Raw genomic sequence first — 19,385 nt, 5'->3', positions numbered from 1 at the left:
TGTATAAGATAGTTATTCTAACCATTATCAATTTTAAAAAGAGGAGAGGCAATACACTCATGTAAATCTAAATTTATCTGTAAAGTATTTCATGTAACTACTTAAAACTAAAGCATTTTTATAATATATGCTTTTAAAACTTCACTGCAAAAGTTTTTTTAATTTTTAGCTAATTAGTACTAGACTTTCCTAAAGAGTAAATGGAAATAAAGGGTACTATTACTTCCTAGTACATATTTTCATCTTCCTGTTTAAAAGTATGTTTAAAGTTACAATAGTGTTTTTATTTCGCATTCTAATACAACAAGTAACATGGTCAAAATCAGTTCTAAGGTGGCACTATTGGGAGATACTAGCAATGAAGAATGAATTTGCACTAATGTATGAACAAGAGTGGCTTGAGTCCCTTGTTTCTTCCTACAGAAATAAAGTTCTTCTGCTATAGTATAAACAGTGCCCCAACCCTATTCCTTGTATGCATCAGTGTTACAATTCTACAAATAAAATTTTCCTAATGCTATGAAAGGGTACAATTTCAAGCCACCCTTTGTAAGCACTTAAGTATTTTATCCTGTTAAAATCAATGTTAGCTTTTTAGAAAATAATGTAATGGTAACCACATCTAGTATGATACAATGTAACACTTCATAGCACAACTATAAATAAGACTCAATTAAAAAATGATAGAATACAAAACATTTAAAAATGAAGAAAAAGTTATTTTTGAAATCAGGTATGTTATAAACTAATAAATATAAATATTCCAAGCAAAGCAACTTTATTACTGTTTATGCAAGTATACTTCAGATCAATTTTGATAAATCAACTTTCAATCACAACTATAACCAAGTTACTTAGTCTTTGGAATGCTTTTGTATATAAATCTGAGTATGAGGTATAATTTTTATGCCCTAGAAATTCAAAATACAATGAATCCTAAAAGAATACAATGACTAATAAGCACTGATAAATCAAAAACAAAGTACAGCATGTTACTATTTTTCGCTTATCAAATTTGAAAATGTAAATAAATGATATACTGGCAAATAATTTTAAAATGCTAAAAATTGAAGAAAGGGACATTCATATACTCCTTGGAGAATTTAAATTGGTAGAAATCCCTGGCAGGCAATTTGTAATACACATCAAAAGCTTCTATAATGTTTATATCTTTTGACAAGTCGATTCCAACCCCAGAAATTTATTATAAGTAAAAAAGAATATACATAAAGATTTAGGGGCTAGTGATTTACCTCTCTAGTACTACATTAGAAAATCAGACCCACAGTGACTTTCCTCATTCCTGACTTTATAACTGTCTTCCAATATTATTTTGGTTGCTTCATTTGTTTTGGTTCAATTTGTTTAAATTCTAGCTTCCACATTAACAAGTAGATTGGCAATATAACCCTAATTTATGAATGCATTTTCTTGATGACTCTTATCTTATATCCCGATTTTGATTAGCTTTGGTTTAACAGAAAGGCCAAAAGCCCATTCCACCGTTATAGTTTGGCTAAATGAGAAGCAAATCAGTTTAGGTGCAAGGACATAAGCAAATTAGATAAAAGAAGAGGTTATTAGATATAACCAGCTAACTTACAGAGAAACCTAGAAGTGAGTGTTAAACAAACTAGGAAGTTCCTAAAGTATAATTTATTGGTTTCTGTCCAGAGAGATATATAATCATTCACTCATACAAACCCATAAGCCCTTATCCAGAAATCCTTGTGAAAATAGTGTATTTCAGAATTATAAATAGCCTCAGATCAGATCAGTTATGAAAACACTTGGTTTTCAGAGTGTTTTTTATTATTAATAACTATAGCAGTATATTTTATTCTTCGATACAATAAAATATATACCTTGGAAGGGGGCATTTACCACTTAATCTTTCATCCTCTATATAGCGATGTAGTACATCTTGTGACCTCTTTAAAAGCACTGAGAGTGCCATTCGTGAAATGTAGCCTTCTTGAGGTGTTGTGACTTTATTACTGAATGAAAACTGGAGTAATGTTTCAAAACACATTTTAGAAAATTCTTCTCTCAAACGGATATCAATCTCAGCTTCTGTAAAATAATTTTTGATTGTTAATAACAGTTAAATTAATATACCTTAATGATAACTCTTAGAATACATGTGTGTGCATGTGTATATATATACACACACACACTTCCCCCTAGCAGGATCAAAAACAAAGCAAGACCATCCACTCTCATCTCTTCTCAACAGTTTTCTTGTCATGGTCTTTATACCCTTCAACAGCACAGGAGAATACCTATCAATAATATTCTACATGGTCAAACTTGCAATGACCTGTTTCTTTCTTTCTTATTTTTTCTTCAGCAACCTCATTCCTGGAGCCTGAATTCTGCTCATCTGAACTAGCTACTCTCTAGCCATGCTGCACACCAGCTACATCCTGGAACTAGTCTCTGTCCTCACCCTGTGAATTATTTTCACTCTCCCTTGTATTATATCCTACTCCCTAGCTCTCATGCCTTCCCATTTCTTGGTTTACTCTTTTGTTTTCATGGAGCATATTCTGCAGTAGTTGAGAAAGAGTAAATGGGAAGTAAAATTTTTGAGACCTTGCATTTCTGAAAATGTCATTATTTTACTGTGATACTCAAAATGTGGTTTCTAATAGCATCCACATCACAAGAGAACTTGTTAGAAATGTAGGTTCTCGTGTCCCATAGCAGACCTATTGGATCAGAAACTCTGGAGGCATAACCCAGCAACTACTCACCCTCCACTTGATTATAAAGCATGCTGACATTTGAGAATTACTGTTCTACACTCACACCTGGTCAACAGTAGGCCAAGGAATAAAGTTCTACATTAAAAATCCTTTCTATTTATAACTGAAACTACTGCCTCAATGTCTTTTAGCATCCAATGTGGCTACTGAGAATTCCAATATTATTTTGATACAACTCTTTTGTATGGAACTTTTTTCTTTTCTTTCTGAAATCTTTTAGGATCTTTTATTCCTGATGTTTTGATATTTCACGATAATATGCTTTATTGTGGGTCCTTTGTCTTTCACTGTTCAGGGTCCTGAATGACCATTTTTAATCTGGAGATTTATTTCTTCACGTTGTTTCTTTGAGAATTTCATCTCCTAGCTTTTCTCTATTCTCTTTATAGAAGACTAGTGTCCGATGTTATACCCCTTTATTCATTTTATTTGTTTCTTCCCATATTGTCCACATTTTTATCTTTGCTATGCTTTCTGGGTTATTTCATTAATGTTTTCTTACAATCCTTCATTGAACGTGTTATTTCATCTATTATATTTTTAGTTTCTATGACCTATTTTAATGTTCTAATTATTCCCTTTTAATAACATTTCTCGTTTCGTGGATGTAAAGTTTTCTTTTTATCTCTTTGAGCATCCTAATTACACCAATTGTGCTTTTCTAAAATGTTTTCTATGGCTGCATTATCTCTTCCCTCCCAGTTCCTTTCACCCCCCCTTCCTTTGTTTTGGTCTTTATCTTTTATGTTGGAGGAATTCCTCAAATGTCCGTGAGTTTTGGCTGTCAGACCATACTTAAGAGCAAGAGACCAAAATGATCACTGGAACCTCTGTGTTTACAGATTGGTCTTATTTAGCAAGGAAAGCTCTTTACATATATGTTTAAAGAACACTTAAAGTCAAAGTCACTGGAAGAATGTCCATGTACCTTCCTCATCAGGGTACATTTAATAGTGTAAATGGCAAGAGACACCATCAGCATACTACTGAAGAAGTATGCATGGTAACTCAGTAGTCCATATTTAGCCTACAATATTTTTGCATGTAGTAATGATAAATATTGTTCTTAATGTACATCTTATAAAAATGCTATCTAAAAATTTTCATATACTCAATAATAAAAAGTTGACTACGTTAAGATAAATGGACTTTAAGATCTTTTTCTCGGAGGTTCTCATGTGTGTTAAATCTAGACAGTTTTAAAAACTGTCTGGGTTAGGAAAGAAAACTAGTTTGTGAAGTAAGCAATAGGAGAGACATCTAGTGGTCAAGCTGTGCACGTATATGCTCTTTAAAAGGTTGAGCACAGACCTGAGTGGTGTGGCTCAGTGGACTGAGTGTCAAACTATGAACTGAAAGGTCACCAGTTCAATTCCCAGTCAAGGCACATGCCTGGGTTGCAGACCACTCCCCGGTGGGGGAGTGCAAAAAGCAACCCATCAATGTCTCTCTCACACATTGATGTTTCCTTCTTTCTCCCTCCCTTCCTCCTACTAAAAATAAATAAATAGTTTTTAAAAAGAAAAAGTGGTCAGCACAGCTTAGTAGAGTCAGTCATGTCTCTGGTAAATTCTGGGGATTAAAAGATAGGTACTGATGGCACATATTAATAATTTTAATCATCTAACAGAAAAATCATGTTATGATGCCACAATTACATGAAACACTTAAAACAGGTTTAGACAAAGAGAAATAACAACAAAAAGCAATTTATATATTATCTCTCAATAAAGCAGCATGATATAATTAAAAGAAGTATGTAGTTTTTTTTAAGGATGAACTTTGGTTTCTAGCCTTAAGATTGTGGGCAGTTTTTTCAAGCTTTTTAAACCATTTCCCCTTTTCTAATATGGTGAAACCTATTTTCGCAGAAAGATGTGAGCAATGAGATTAATATTCTGACATAAAACCCTACACATAGTAAGTATTCACTAAGTGTTAAGTTTCTCTAACTAATGTCAAGCTATCTTTTTTGTTTAAATGGACTAACTCTGCATTTATAGTCTAGAAAGGTTGGTATTAATATCTTCATCTTACAGATGACAAAACTCAGCAGCGTTAACCAACTACTAAGTAGCAGAATTCACACTTATTACCTCCCAATAATCCATGACTTCACAAAACTGGTAACTTGTGTTGTCTACCCTGCAAGACTTAAGTGGATTCCTTAAGTGTTTTGCAATTTAATTCTTTGCATATAATTCACACAATATTTACCACATTCTCCTCTTGTAAAGCTTAGTGTTCTAAATCACATTTTAAAAAATTACCTTATTGTTCTCCCACACACATTTACCACAATCAAGGAGTAAACATTTTTACATTTGGTGTTTTCAAAAGTATTTCAATACTTACTAACATTTTTAAAAAGTCATTGAAATAACATACCAGTAAATGAAGATGACTGAGAATGTATGGAGCCCTTATTAAGCATGGTCATTATCTGACCAACAAATTCCTTAGGAATAAAATTGGCATAAGGTAGTATCTCAGTGCTGATAAGCTGAACTACCTAAAACAAGAAAGGCAAATTCAAATGCATTTTCTTCTTGAAAAAAACTTGTTCAAATGGTCATTTCTAAAAATCAGTTAAAGAATCTTTCTTAATGGAAGTACACCAACATTTTAATGTTAATATAGAGGATGACTAGTCTGCTTCCCCCACCAGTCTTAGTAAATAACTACCACAAAGTAGTCAATACTATAAACTGTTTACTATGCAACTATTTTTTTAAATGTTGATCTTCAACATGGTTAGAATAAAATACCCAAAAGAGGATTAAAAATATGATTTATATCACCTTTTAGAACCATAAAAATTAGCTTTAAGAAAATGCAAAAGTTATATTCATTTTTGTTCAATAGCTTATTTCTAATACATAATGTACTATTTTTTCCTTTTGAAGAAAAAGAAGGAAATTTTGAAAAGTTTAAAAGTTCTAATATAACTGGATAAAAGGCAGTGCTTTGTATTTATATGACAATGCTTATGCCTCTTATGTTCACTTTAAAGTATTTGATTTTATTTACCTACAAGTTCCCCTATCCCCACTTATAGGAAAAACAAAACAATGGTTTCCTCAAACAAAAAAATACCCACAATCAAAAACTAATTCTTTAAACTTCATTTATATTCAAGAAAATATATTCTTTAAAACTCATTTGCTTCAAGAATTCTAGACATGCCCTGGCTGGTGTGGCTCAGTGGTTGAGTGCTGGCCTAGGAACCAAAGGATTGCCAGTTCAATTCCCAGTCAGGGCACATGCCTGGGTTGTGGGCCAGGTCCCCAGTAGAGGGCACATGAGAGGCAAGCACACATTGATATTTCTCTCCCTCTCTTTCTCCCTCCCTTACCCTCTGTGTAAAAATAAATAAATAAAATCTTCTAAAAAAAAAAGAAACAAAATTCTAGAGGCCATGTTTATGGCTGGTTAAAAACAAAAAAAATCTAGGCAACTCATGGATTAACTTGAACTATAGACATCTGATTTATTAAACTGTAGAGTAAGCTCTTAAATACAATACCTACTTGCTGACTGATGGATTTATTTTACTGAATCAACTGCTACTTAATATTATTAAATGGACATAACTAAGTACCTAGAAAACATACATACAGCACAAGCTAACAAATATAAGGAACTCATTTAAAAATTTTCAGTGTTTTACAATTAACCTTTAACCTTTGAGAGTTTTAATGCTTTTGGTTCAAGCTTAACCTATTCACTTTATTCTTTTAGCAATTTTATAGTTTCAACCCTCTACTATGTGGTTTTCACAAATGGTCAAAGGAAAATGTTTTAAATAGCTTCCTCACCTCAACATCAATACTTTCATTTCTCTGAAATTCTTGAATAGACAGGTTATCTGGAGGTATGCTAAAAAAAAATAAATAAAATAAAATACTTATTTTTAAAGCTAAAATATTCCCTGGAAATACAAATAGAAAATAAACAGTATTCAAATGACAAAAAAATTATGTTTTCACCAGATTGGGAAATTACCATTTACTTAAAAGAACAGTATATAAAATTTTTTATTGTATTTTTTCCATTACCATTTTAAAAGAACAGTATTTTTAATTAAAGTCATTAGTATAAATTAATTATGAACATGAAATTCCAGCTACAAAAATACTTGATCCAATCTTGAACTAAACAGAATTTGCAATACTAAACTTGTTTCAGTACTATGAATGCAAAAACAAGAAAAAGTAAAGATATCATCTGCAGGTATAGCAAAAAGTACCACTGTGACAATAACTGAATTCCTTTACATTTCCAGTGATTTAAGAGAGCCTTGGTCAGGTTGCTGAATTATTCACACAGAGATTATCCATAAGTCATCAATTTTAACAGATCTAATGTAGTAAAGATCTTTACAATAAAAGCTAGAGACATCTTAAAAGAAGAGGACTGATTTGGTTTTCTAAAGCAGAGAATTGTTCCAGCAAGATCAGAAGAAATTGATAGTTCTGAGAGAACCAAGGTGAATTCTAGACCTTGTGGTTCATATTAAGAATAAGCACTTTTACAATCACCATGATCAGGAAGCAGCCCAAGTGCCCATCAGTAGATAAGTGGATAAAACAACTGAGACATTTACACAATGGAATACAACTGGTCCATAAATAAGAAAATTTTACCCTCCATGACAGCATGAATGGATGTGGAGAACATTATGCTAAATGAAATAAGCCAGTCAGAGAAAAGATAAATGCCATATGATTTCACTCATGTGGAACCTAACGAAGAAACTGAACTAACAAACAAAATAGAGACAGACTCGTAGTTAGAAAGCAGGATGACAGCTAAGGGACTGGGGGATACGGCAGGGGAGGGACTGAGCAAAAAGGAAAAAGGACTCATGGACATGGACAACAGTGTGGTGATTGCTGGGGGAAGGCAGGTATACGAGGACTAAGTGGTAATGGGAAAAAAACAATAAAAGGTTAAGTTAAAAAAGCACTGTTCACAACTCACAACTATCAACAACCAAACCTAAAAAAACAAAGACAGAAACGAACCAGGCAAACTCGAGAACAGGGAGAGAATCACAGGAATGGAGATCACATGGAGGGTTATCAGAGGGGAAGAAAGGAAATGGGGGAAAAGGTACAGGGAATAAGTAGCATAAATGGTAGGTACAAAATAAACAGGGGGAGGTTAAGAACAGTATAGGAAATGTAGAGGCCAAAGAACTTATATGCACAACCTGTGAACATGAACTAAGGGGGAGGAATGCAGGTGGGAGAGGGATGCAGGGCAGAGAGGAATCAAAGAAAAGAAAAAAATAAAATAAAACACACACAAATACCAACTGACAGACTACCAATTTTTTAATAAAGCTTATTAGGACCATACACTAAAATATTAATATAATTGGGATCATATATCAGAAACACTTCATTGTATTTTTAAAATATCTTGTAATGGGTAAGAGTAGTACACAAAGCTAAAAACTGAACCATCCTCTTCTAATCTTAATGATCAATAAAATCAGAAAATTATTCAATTGTGCATATGTTGGATTATCTACACCAGAACCTAAACTAATGGTGATTTATTTTAACTTATACTTATTAGTAACCTTACTAGATACTTTGAGCGTATCAAAAACATTGGTTGAGGTTCGAAACACACCGATGATTAGCACAATTTACCTAAAAATTATAAAGGGAGATGGTCAATATTGCAGGTACAAATGAGCCATATAAGATTTTTATATTCTCTAAATTTGAGGTATACAGGAGTAATTTTTAAAAATTCTTTTCATTAGTTTTTATTTGAAATTTTAAAAAGCCTTGAAATTGATGAAGCATTATTTGTATTTATTGTTAGTTCTTTCTATATGGTACATTAAATTTTTTTATTGATATATTATTCCAGCACCATAAATTCACCCTTTTAAATTGTGTAATTCAGTGCTGTTCAGTATATTCATAAAATTGTGCAACGATCATCTCTAATTGTAGTGACTTCTCATTGTAGTCCCTCCTCATTCTTCCCTCCTCCCATTTTTGGCAACTATTAATCTATTTTCTATCTTTATGGATTTGCCTATTTATGACATATTATATGAATGAGATTATATAATATATAGCCTTTTGTGTCTGGTTTGCTTCGCTTAACATAATGTTTTCAATATTCATCTATGGTATAGCATGTATAACATTCCATTCCTTTTTATGGCAGGATAGTCTGTTCACCAGGCAATGAACTTGGGGACTGTTTTAATTTTTTGGCTATTATGATAATGCTGCTATAGACATTAGTGTACAAGTTTTTGTGCAAACATGTTTCCTTTCAATTATTTGGGTTAGTACTTAGTGATCTTTTAACCTGAGGTCCACAGACCATTAACTGTATGAAGTCATACTAGCCCACATGTCTTGTAGAGGACAAGTATCAAATTTTGATACTCAAGAGTTTGGCTAAATGAATTCCTAATGGACCTCAAATGTCTACCAGATTATAGGCCTTATGTTTTACATCTTTAATTGTGCTTCTTTTACTCATTTAAACTATTTACTTATAATAGTCCTCAATCATGTCCAAAGCCTTTCTTCTATTTGATTACAGTTTTATTTGTATTTTCTTCATAATTGTACCACCTTGCCAAAGCAGCTTGCAGACCAAAATAGTTGCAAAACATCACAGAGAAAGGTATTCAGGGTCTTAGAGTATGTAGTTTTTAATAAACCTAAACTCTAAGTTTTAAGTTTATAAACCTAAACGTAGAGTTTAGGTTTATAAACTTAAAAATGTTTTGATATAAAAGATCCTCAAAAGTTAATTTCATCTGAAAACCTAAGTATTGCTATTCCAAGCAATATTCTGAAATTCTCTTCCTACTGTTGAAATACTCCTGATGGACTTCTGTTGTAGAACACAGTATATATGTAACATAAAATAAAATTTAAAATATAACAGCTTGTGATTTCCAAAGTGATCAGTTATTTGGAAAATAAAGACAAAAACAAGGCCTCGGAAAACTGAAAATGTACATAGTTTTTAAGTTCTCTTAGTGAGCACTTCATTTTTAGTATCAATTAACTAATGGAAAGTTTTAATTTGCACCTTGAAGAATTTTTGGACTATGAAACAAAAACTAAACTGGCTTTATCCATACCATGTAAGCTTTTTGGTTAAAAACATTGATTGAAACATTAAAGCAAAGTATATAAAACTGTGAACTTTTACAATTAGTCTAATCAATTATTTCTTCTTACAATTAAAGAAAATGATGCCTAGTGAGGGGAATGACCAATTCAGGGTCAACAGAAAGTGCACGGCAGAGTGAAGAGTAGTCCACAGGTTCTTTCTCAATACGGGGTTTGTTTCTGCCACTCCATGTTGTAGAAGGCTTCAATTAGTCATTAGGGTAACCACAACTTAGAACGTGATTCTGTGTTACAGGACAGCAGAATTTCCTACCCTTATTTTTTCTAGCTAAATTTGGAGGTAAATTTCCTGATCCAAGTTATTTAGAGTTTTGGTCTTTAAATTTTTAGTTTAAAACATGGCTATTCCATGAGAAAAGACATGAACAATGTCAGTTTATCTTAAGGAAAAGAAATGACCATAAAGAGGGTAACAGTGGTAGCAAGCATTTTAAAAGCGTATCTGCTCCAGGCACTATTCTGAGCATTCATGTACTTTAAGTGATTTAATTCTCACAATAACCCTGTGAGATAGGTACCATTATTGTTCCTATTTAACAGATGAGAGAAATGAGTCACTGAAAGATAAAAATAACCTGTCCAAAACATCAGTTACAAAGTACAGCTGAGATTTGAATCCAGGTAGTCTGGTTCCTGAGTCAGTGCTCTTACCCATTATGCCTAGCTGCTTCTTATCCAATGTGATTTTTCAACATATCCAATATACTCAAACCTTTCTTTAATGTAAGTAGAGCCTCAGGCAAAATACTGTAATAAAATTAAACTACAACTGCATTAATACATATCACAGTAATGTAAATTCTCTATTACTGAGTCTTTGATTCTACTGCTTACTTTTCTGTACAAAAAGTACTTCAGAAAACCGAATATAATAAAATGAAAACATGTTTGGAAATTAAAGAATGTTCCACAGGAAACTCGAAAGTAAGGAAGATGGTGGAAAGACAGAAAAGAAATTCTTAAATTGTACTCTTCAAAAATACAAGAAACAAAACCTATCTAAAAGCTTATACAGAGGTGAAATCAACATTATGAAGAAGTAAAACATTCTTTTTCTCTCCCCTTTTATCTACAATTAGAGGGACATCTGTAACTCAGCAAAGATTCCTGTGCTCAACACAGTAGGATGCATGAGAGACCTACACAACTGTACATCTGAAGGTGGTGGATTGGAATGCATAGCATAGGCAAAAATGAAGGAATGGTAGGGATAGTGCCTGTAACTGGGTCCCCAGCAAGTGGTGGCTGAGACCACAGCCCTATTGAGCCCTGCAGAAGTGGTAGAGATAAGGCTGCAACTCCAGCACCTCTCAGCCTAAGTGCCTCACCAGCCCACTGCGCATGGAGCTAAGAGCAGCAGAGGTTGTGCACACATCTCTGACTACCCAGTCCAAGCATGGCCATCCATGTGACCCTGACAGCGTTGCCTGCAACAGCAAGGGAACTTACAACCGCAGCCTCAAGGCACCAGCAGTCCTAGAGTCACAAAAAGTGAGGAAGACCGCACATGTGACACTTCTGGCAGAGAATGTCGAAACTGCTTACTCTCAGATATAACTAGCATCAGCTCGGTATAAGAAACCAAAAACTTGTGCTGTAGTGCCACCTACTGGTAAACTAAAGAGAGGACTCTAATTACCAACCTGCTGAATTGTCGAATTAAAGCAAGTACCTAAGTAAGAAAGGTGATTGCTTCCTCAAATGCACCAGCAGAGGAACAGTACATAAGGTACCATGAATAATCATGGTAACACAGTATAAAAAAATGACAATTCTCCGTAAACCAAGAGCAAAGTCACAGAATACTGTGATCTAAATGACAGAAAATTCAAAATAGTTGTCAATAAGAAACTAAACAAGATACAAAAAGACTCAGGAAAGCAGTTCAATGGGCTCAGAAATACTATGAACAGAAGAAGTACTATACCAAAGAAAATGAAACTCTAAAAAAAGAACCAAACAGAAATTCTGGAGCTAAAGAACTCAATAAATGGGATGCAGAATGCATTGGAACCTTGACAGGTATGGCTCAGTTGGTTGGGCACCATCCCTCAAAGTGAAAGGTTGCTGGTTCAATTCCCGGTTATGGCACATGCCTGGGTTGTGGGTTCAGAACCCAGCTGGGGCATGTGTGAGAAGCAACTGATCAATATTTCTTTCCCTTTCTTTCTCCCTCTCTTCCCTTCTCTCTAAACATAAAATTTAAAAAGTCTTTTTAAAGAGTACATTAGAAAGCACTGGAAATAGAACAGACCATATGGAAGAGAGAATTAGTGAGCTTGAAGGTAGAAACATATATATGATTCAAATGGAAGAGAACAAAGAACAGAGATTTTAAAAAAACAAACGAACTGTACAAGAACTATCTGAGTCCACTGGAAAGGGTAACATAGGATTATGGGTATCTCGGGAGGAGAAATGAAGGAGAAGGGAAGAGAGAGAGACATTTAAGGAAATAATAGATGAGAACTTCTCAATCCTGGAAAAATGAACTGGACATACAAACATAAGAAGCTAATATAATACCTAATTATCTCAATGTTAAAAGACCTTCTCCAAGACATGTTATATTAAAACTGACTAAAGCTGATGATTAAAAAAAAACAAGAGTTCTTAAAGCAGCTAGGGTAGAAAAGACAGTAACCTACAAATGAATCCCAACGGGCGATAATCAGATTTCCCAGCAGAAGCACTGCAGGTCAGAGACAGTGGAAAGACATACTCGAAATAATGAAAGATAAAAACTGCCAGACAAGAATATATTCAGCCAAGTTATCTTTCAGATATGAAGGAGGGATAAGGGCTCTCCCAGACAAAGAAAAGCTGAAGGAGTTCAACTCCTTCTTGCTTTATGAGAAATGCTGAAGGGATCTGTTCTATTGTAAATTAAAAAAAAAACATATAAAACTTCAAGTAAGGTGATAGAATCAGAAAATTCTATTAAAAACTAGAGTCTCAGACACTTAATTATAGCATGAAGGTTAAAGGGAAAAACAAGCATTAAAAATAAGAATAGCTACTTCAATTTGGTAGCTAACATATATCATAAAAAAGGGGTAATTTTTGACAACAGAAACATAAAAGGCAAAGAGGAAAAGAGCAAAACTTGTATAGGCAAATGAAAATAACATGCTACGAGAAGAAAACAGACTTTTATCTACAAGACATTTTATACCAATCTCATGGTAACCACAAAACAAAAATCATACCATGATCAAGTAAAATTTATTCCAGAGAAGCAAAGACAATTCAACATCCACAAATCAATCAACATGTTAAACCACATTAACAAAATGAAAGATAAAAATCATGATTATCTCAATAGATGCAGAGAAAGCATCTTATAAGATTCAACAGACTTCCAGCCAAGATGGAGGCGTAAGTGGAAACACTGTACCTACTTGCACAACCAAGTTTAAAGACAACAAAGTTTTAGTAACAAAAATGAAGCCAGAACACAGAAAATTGAACAGTACGGAAGTTCGACAACAACTAACTGTTCATCCAGACCGGTAAGAGGGGCCGAGTCAACAGTAGAGCAGGGTCAGGCAGAAAAGATCAGCCGGACCAACCCAGGACCTCAGAAGCTCAGGATCCCAGGCATGGGGTGGCAACGGGCGGACTCAGTGAGGGCGCAGGCAGCTGGCTGACCATGGTCACACATTCGAGTGCAGATAAACCAAGCAAGGGAGTGAGCAGTGAGACAGACCGCTCAGGCTAGGGCCCCAGCAACAAGAATTAGAACCTCAAAGCACCAACTGAAAAGACTTTCGGGGTCAAGGTGCCGGGAGAAGCTCCCAGGCTCACAGAGAGTTTGTTGGAGAAACCCACAGGGTCCTGGAGGGTGCACAGGCCCACACACCTGGGAGCCAGCCCCAGAAGGGCCCAATGTGCTTGTGGGAAGTGGCAGAGGGGACAGAAATCTGAGAGAGAGCGGAACAAACTCCACTACCCCCCTCTGACCCTGCCCCCAAATACAGTGTCACAACCCAGTGACCTGGGTTGCCCCACCCTGGTGAACACCTAAGGCTCCGTCCCTCATACATAACAGGCGCAAACAGACCAAAACATGGCTCAAGAACAGCTCAAAGCCCCAGAGCCAATAAATCTAAGCAAACAAGATAGCTAACCTTTCAGATGCACAGTTTAAAACACTGGTGATCAGGATGCTCACAGAACTGGTTGATTTTAGTCACAAATTACAGGAACAAATGAAGGCTAAACTAATTGAAATGAATGGAAATGCACAGGGAACCAATAGTGATGGAAAGAAAGCTGGGACTCAAATCAATGGAGTGGACCAGAAAGAAGAAAAAAATGACCAAACAGAAAAGAATGAAGAAACAAAAATTCAAAAAAATGAGGAGAGGCTTAGGAACCTCCAGGACATCTTTAAACATCCCAACATCTGAATTGTAGGGGTACCAGAAGGGGAAGAGGAACAGCCATGAGTGGAAAACTTATTTGAACAAATAATAAAGGAGAGCTTCCCCAATCTGGCAAAGGAAAGAGACTTCCAGGAAATCCAGGAAGCTCAGAGTCCCAAAGAAGTTGGACCCAAGAAGGAACACACCAAGGCACATCATAATTACATTAGCCAAGATTAAAATGAAGGAGAGAATCCTAGAAGCAGCAAGAGATAAGGGGACAGTCACCTACAAAGGAGTTCCCATCAGACTGTCAGCGAATTTCTCAAAAGAGACCTTACAGGCAAGAAGGGGCTGGAAAGAGGTATTCCAAGTCATGAAATCCAAAGACCTACATCCAAGATTGATCTATCCAGCAAAGCTTTCATTTAGAATGGAAGGGCAGATAAAGCGCTTCTCAGATAAGATCAAATTCAAGGAGTTCATCATCACCAAGCCCTTATTATATGAAATGTTAAAGGGACTTACCTAAGAAAAAGAAGATAAAAAAGATGAACAGTGAAAGGACAGCAAACTCACAGTTACTAACAACCACACCTAAAACAAAAGCAAACTAAGAGGACAGCTAGATCAGGAGCAGAACCATGGAAATGAAGATTGCATGGAGAGTTAGCAACAGGGGAGTGGGAGGAGGAGAAGGGGGGAGAAGATACAGAGAATAAGTAGCATAGATGGTAGGTAGATAAAATAGACAGGGGGGAGGGCAAGAATAGTATAAGAAATATAGAATCTAAAGAACTTGTGACACATGGACATAAACGAAAGGGGGGATGATGGGGGAGGGGTGTGCAGGGTGGAGGGGAATGAAGGGGGGGAATAGAACTGTAATAGCATAATCAATCAAATATATTTAAAAAATAAAAATAAAAATAAAAAAATATTTAACATCCATTTGCAATAAAAAAAACTTTCAATAACATGGGTATAGAAGAAAAACTACAATAGCTCAACAGAATAAAGGCTAAATATTACAAAAACCACAGCTAACATCATGGCAATGATGAAAAACTGAAAGCTTTTCCTTTAAGATAAAGAACAAGACAAAGATGCCCAATCTTGCAGTTTTGTTAAACACAGTATACTGAACAGCTTAGCCAGAGCAATTAGACAATAAAAGAAATAAAAGACATCCAAATTTGAAAGGAAGAAGTGAAATTTCACTATTTGTAGATGGCACGATTTATATATAGAAAACCCTAAAGACTCTACCAAGAATAACCAAAAAATATATTAGAAATACTAAATGAATATAGTAAAGATGAAGGGTACAAAATCAATTTGTGAAAGTCTGTTGTGTTTCTATACACTAACAATCTATCAGAAAGAGAAATCAATAAAAGAATCTCATTTATAATCACAACAGAAAGAATCAAATACCAAAGAGTATATTTAATATAGGAGGTAAAAGACTTGGACCCTGAAAATGTAAGATATGATGAAAAAAATTGAAGATGACACAAAGAAATAGAAAAATATTCCATGCTCACGAATTGAAAGAATTAACATGTTAAAATGTCCATATCACCCAAAGCAATCTATAGACTCAATAAAAGCTCTATCAAAATCCCTGTGGCATTTTTGCAGTTATAGAAAAAAAATCCTAAAATTTGTATACAAGCACAAAAGACCCCAAATAGCCACAGGAATCCTGAGAAAAAAGAACAAAGCCAGAGGTATCATACTCCCTGCTCTCAAACTATTCTACAAGTGATAGTAATCAAAACAGCATGGTAGTGGCAGAAAAACAGACATACAGACCAATGGAACAGAACTGAGAGCCCAGAAATAAACCCACATGTATAGATAGCTAAATATAACAAAGGAGCCAACAGCATAGAATGAAGAAAGTTTCTTCCTTAAATGGGGTTAGGAAAACTGAACAATCACATGTAAAAGAATGAAACTAGACCACTGACTATTATACACAAAAATTAACTCAAAATGGATTAAAAACTGATGTAAGATCCAAAACCATATACTACACAGAAGACAACAGAGGTCCTAAGCTCCTAGACATCAGTTAGCAACATTTTTGTGGATCTGACCTCAAAAGAGAAACAAAAATAAAAATAAACAAAACTAAATCAAACTAAAAGCTTCTGCATAGCAAAGGAAAGCATCAATAAAACAAAAAGGCAAACAACTGAATAAAAGAAGATATTTTCAAATTATATTTCTGGTAAGGGGTTAATATGCAAAAAATATGTATGAACTCATATAACTCAACAACAAATAAACAAAAACAACCTGGTTAAAAAATAGGCAAAAGATCTGAATAGACATTTTCCCAAGGAAGACAAACAGATGGCCAACACGTATGAAAAGGTGTCCAACATCACTAATTTTTAGGGAAGTGCAAATCAAAACCACAGTGATATATCACCTTATACCTGTTAAAATAGCTATTATCAAAAAGACAAGAAATAACAAGTGTTGGAGAGGATGTGGAGAAAAAGGGAACCCTTATACTGTTACTGGAATTGTAATACAATTGGTACGGTCACTATGGAAAACAGTATGGAGGTTCCTCAAAAGATTAAGAATAGAACTGTAATATGATCCAGCTATTCTACCCATGGGTATTTTTCTAAAGAATATGAAAAAACAAATTCAAAAAGATATCATATGCACCCCTTTGTTCACTGCAGATTTATTTACCATAGCTCAGATATCTAAATAAACTAAATGTTCGTCAATGGATGACTACATAAAAAAACTGGGCATTCAGGAATAACTATAAAGGACACATGGACAAAACCATGGGGAGGAGGTAGAAGCAGGGGAGGGAGGAGATGGAAGCATGGCTGCAGTGGGGGGGGGACTGGTGGTGGGTAAATGCACAACTGTAACTGGAAAACAATAAAATTAAAAAAAAACGATTGGGCACACTCACACACCATGGACCACTACTCAGCCACAAAAAAAGATGAAATATTGCCATTTACGGCACAGATGAACATGAGGGTATGATGCTAAGTAAAATAAGTCAGATAGAAAGGACGAAAATTGTATGATTTCACTCAAATGTGGAATATAAAGAAAAAAGAGAAACAACAAACAAAAATAAAAGCAAACTCTTAGGTAAGAACAGACTGGTGGTTATCAGAGGGGAACGAAGGTGGGGGAGGCAAAATGAGTAAAAATGGTCAAATGTATGGTAACAGAGGGAAACTATACTTTTGATGGGGAACATGCTATTTATAATATATGCAGGTATCAAATATAATGCTGTATGCCTGAAATTTATATAATATTATAAACCAATGTTACCTCAACTTTTAAAAAACAGCTGATTCAATTTGTTATGGGAGCAACATTCATATACAGACATAACTAGAGGAAAAGAAAAAGTTTGAATTTCTAAATCTATTTGCTTTACATAAATTAACATTGTGAAAGAAGCTCAAATTTTCAGGGTTATTTTAAAGATAAAAATACAATTTGTTTCCTGTGAATACAAAGAGTATGTTTGCATTAGTAACAATTACATTTTTAGAGGTGAGATAAAAAAGCAAAACAAAGATCATTTTCAGAAACAGAAGTTAGAACCACATATCACTAGTTTCAATTCTGAAATATCAGAGAAGCTTTTACAGAGAAAAAAGTAAATTAACCCCTCCACACTCTACAACTTTTATTTTTCAGTTACAACTGACATTCAATATTATTTTCTATTACTTTCATGTGTAAAGTACAGTAGTTAGACATTTATATACTTTAAGAATGATCCTCCACAGTTGTACTCATCTGGCACCATACATAGTTATTACAATATTATCGACTACATTTCCTATGCTGTACTTTACACACCCATATTGTGTAACTACCAATTTATATTTATTAACCTATTTTACCCAGTCCCTTAACCCCCCTCCCATTCGGCAACCATCGGTTTTGTCTCCTTATCTATAAGGTTGTTTCTATTTACAACTTTTTTTTTACGGACTAACTAAACATTAGAAAGATAGAATCTCTTTAGTTAAATCATTCTGTTGTAGACTCATCTGGATCATTATCAATGTGCTAATGCAGGTTTTTTTCCTCAAAGATATCAAATTCATAATATAAGTAACTGCAAACTAATCATTTTAAATGGTTATATTTTATAATTTTAACAATGATTAATGGGTAGAAAAATTTTAAAAACTTTGTTGTCACAGAATTTCACTACCGTAGCACAAAAGAAAATTAGACTGTAGAACTGAAGACTACCTGGCTATCACAGGTATTAAATAGTCCGTTGTTAGTAAAGTGTCTCATTTTAGATCAGTGCTGCCAAAGGAATTTTCTGTGGTGATGGAAATGTTCAATAATCTGTACTGCCCAACATGGCAGACACTAGCCACACATGGCAATGAGAATTGAAACCAGGCTAGTGAGAATAAACTGAGTTTTTAATTTTATTTAGTTAAAAAATATAATTAATAACTGTTAGTGACTACTATATTGGATAGTACAACTTTGGATAAATGGCAGCAGATTCCTCATGAAAAAAATTTAGTCTGTGTTCCAATTATCCCATGCTCACTCAGTGAGGGGTCAAAAGAGAATCCTTAACCTATGCTCTCAGTTGGGTATCACACAATGAAAATTCAATTTTTCTTTGCCAAACCTAAACATTATGCTAAGTAGGCCAGGTGATGAAAGACAAATACCATGTGATCTCACCTATAAGAGGAACCTAATCAACCAAACAAACAAGCATGCAAAACAGAACCAGACACGTGGAAATAAAGAACAAACTGACAGTGACCAGAGGGGACAGGGGAGGGCAATAACAGGGGAAAGAAGGGGAAGGGTCGTCAAGGAACATGTATGAAGGACCCATGGACAAAGCGAAAGTGGGGAAGGACTGAGGGCAGGAGGTGGGTGTGGGGGCGGGGAAGTGATGGCAGGAAAGTGGAGACAACTGTACATGAACAACAATAAAAAATCATATTTTGACTAATTTTTATTTCAGTATATTGTTGTAATTGTTCCAATTTATTTTTAGCTATCACTGTTAA

At 34.6% G+C, this 19,385-nt stretch overlaps 1 protein-coding gene across 6 annotated transcripts in view; it reads right to left on the bottom strand.

Moving 5' to 3' along the window:
* The window catches only part of MON2 (MON2 homolog, regulator of endosome-to-Golgi trafficking), a 117,797-nt gene that overhangs the window by 7,096 nt on the left and 91,316 nt on the right, over positions 1 to 19,385 (bottom strand). For all 6 annotated transcript variants that reach the window (XM_037140296.2, XM_037140297.2, XM_037140298.2 and 3 more), the window contains 3 exons: positions 6,587 to 6,647; positions 5,157 to 5,280; positions 1,866 to 2,073 (listed from right to left, as the gene is read on the bottom strand). In XM_037140296.2, the coding sequence (XP_036996191.1) occupies positions 1,866 to 2,073; positions 5,157 to 5,280; positions 6,587 to 6,647 (393 nt within the window). The remainder of the gene's footprint in view (positions 1 to 1,865; positions 2,074 to 5,156; positions 5,281 to 6,586; positions 6,648 to 19,385) is intronic.

The sequence above is a fragment of the Artibeus jamaicensis genome, unplaced genomic scaffold, assembly GCF_021234435.1.
Source record: "Artibeus jamaicensis isolate MK-2021 breed Jamaican fruit bat unplaced genomic scaffold, CSHL_Jam_final contig_233, whole genome shotgun sequence".
NCBI classification, from domain to species: Eukaryota; Metazoa; Chordata; class Mammalia; order Chiroptera; family Phyllostomidae; genus Artibeus; species Artibeus jamaicensis.
Note: the sequence above shows the minus strand (reverse complement) of the source record. Positions and strands in the feature narration are given on the sequence as shown.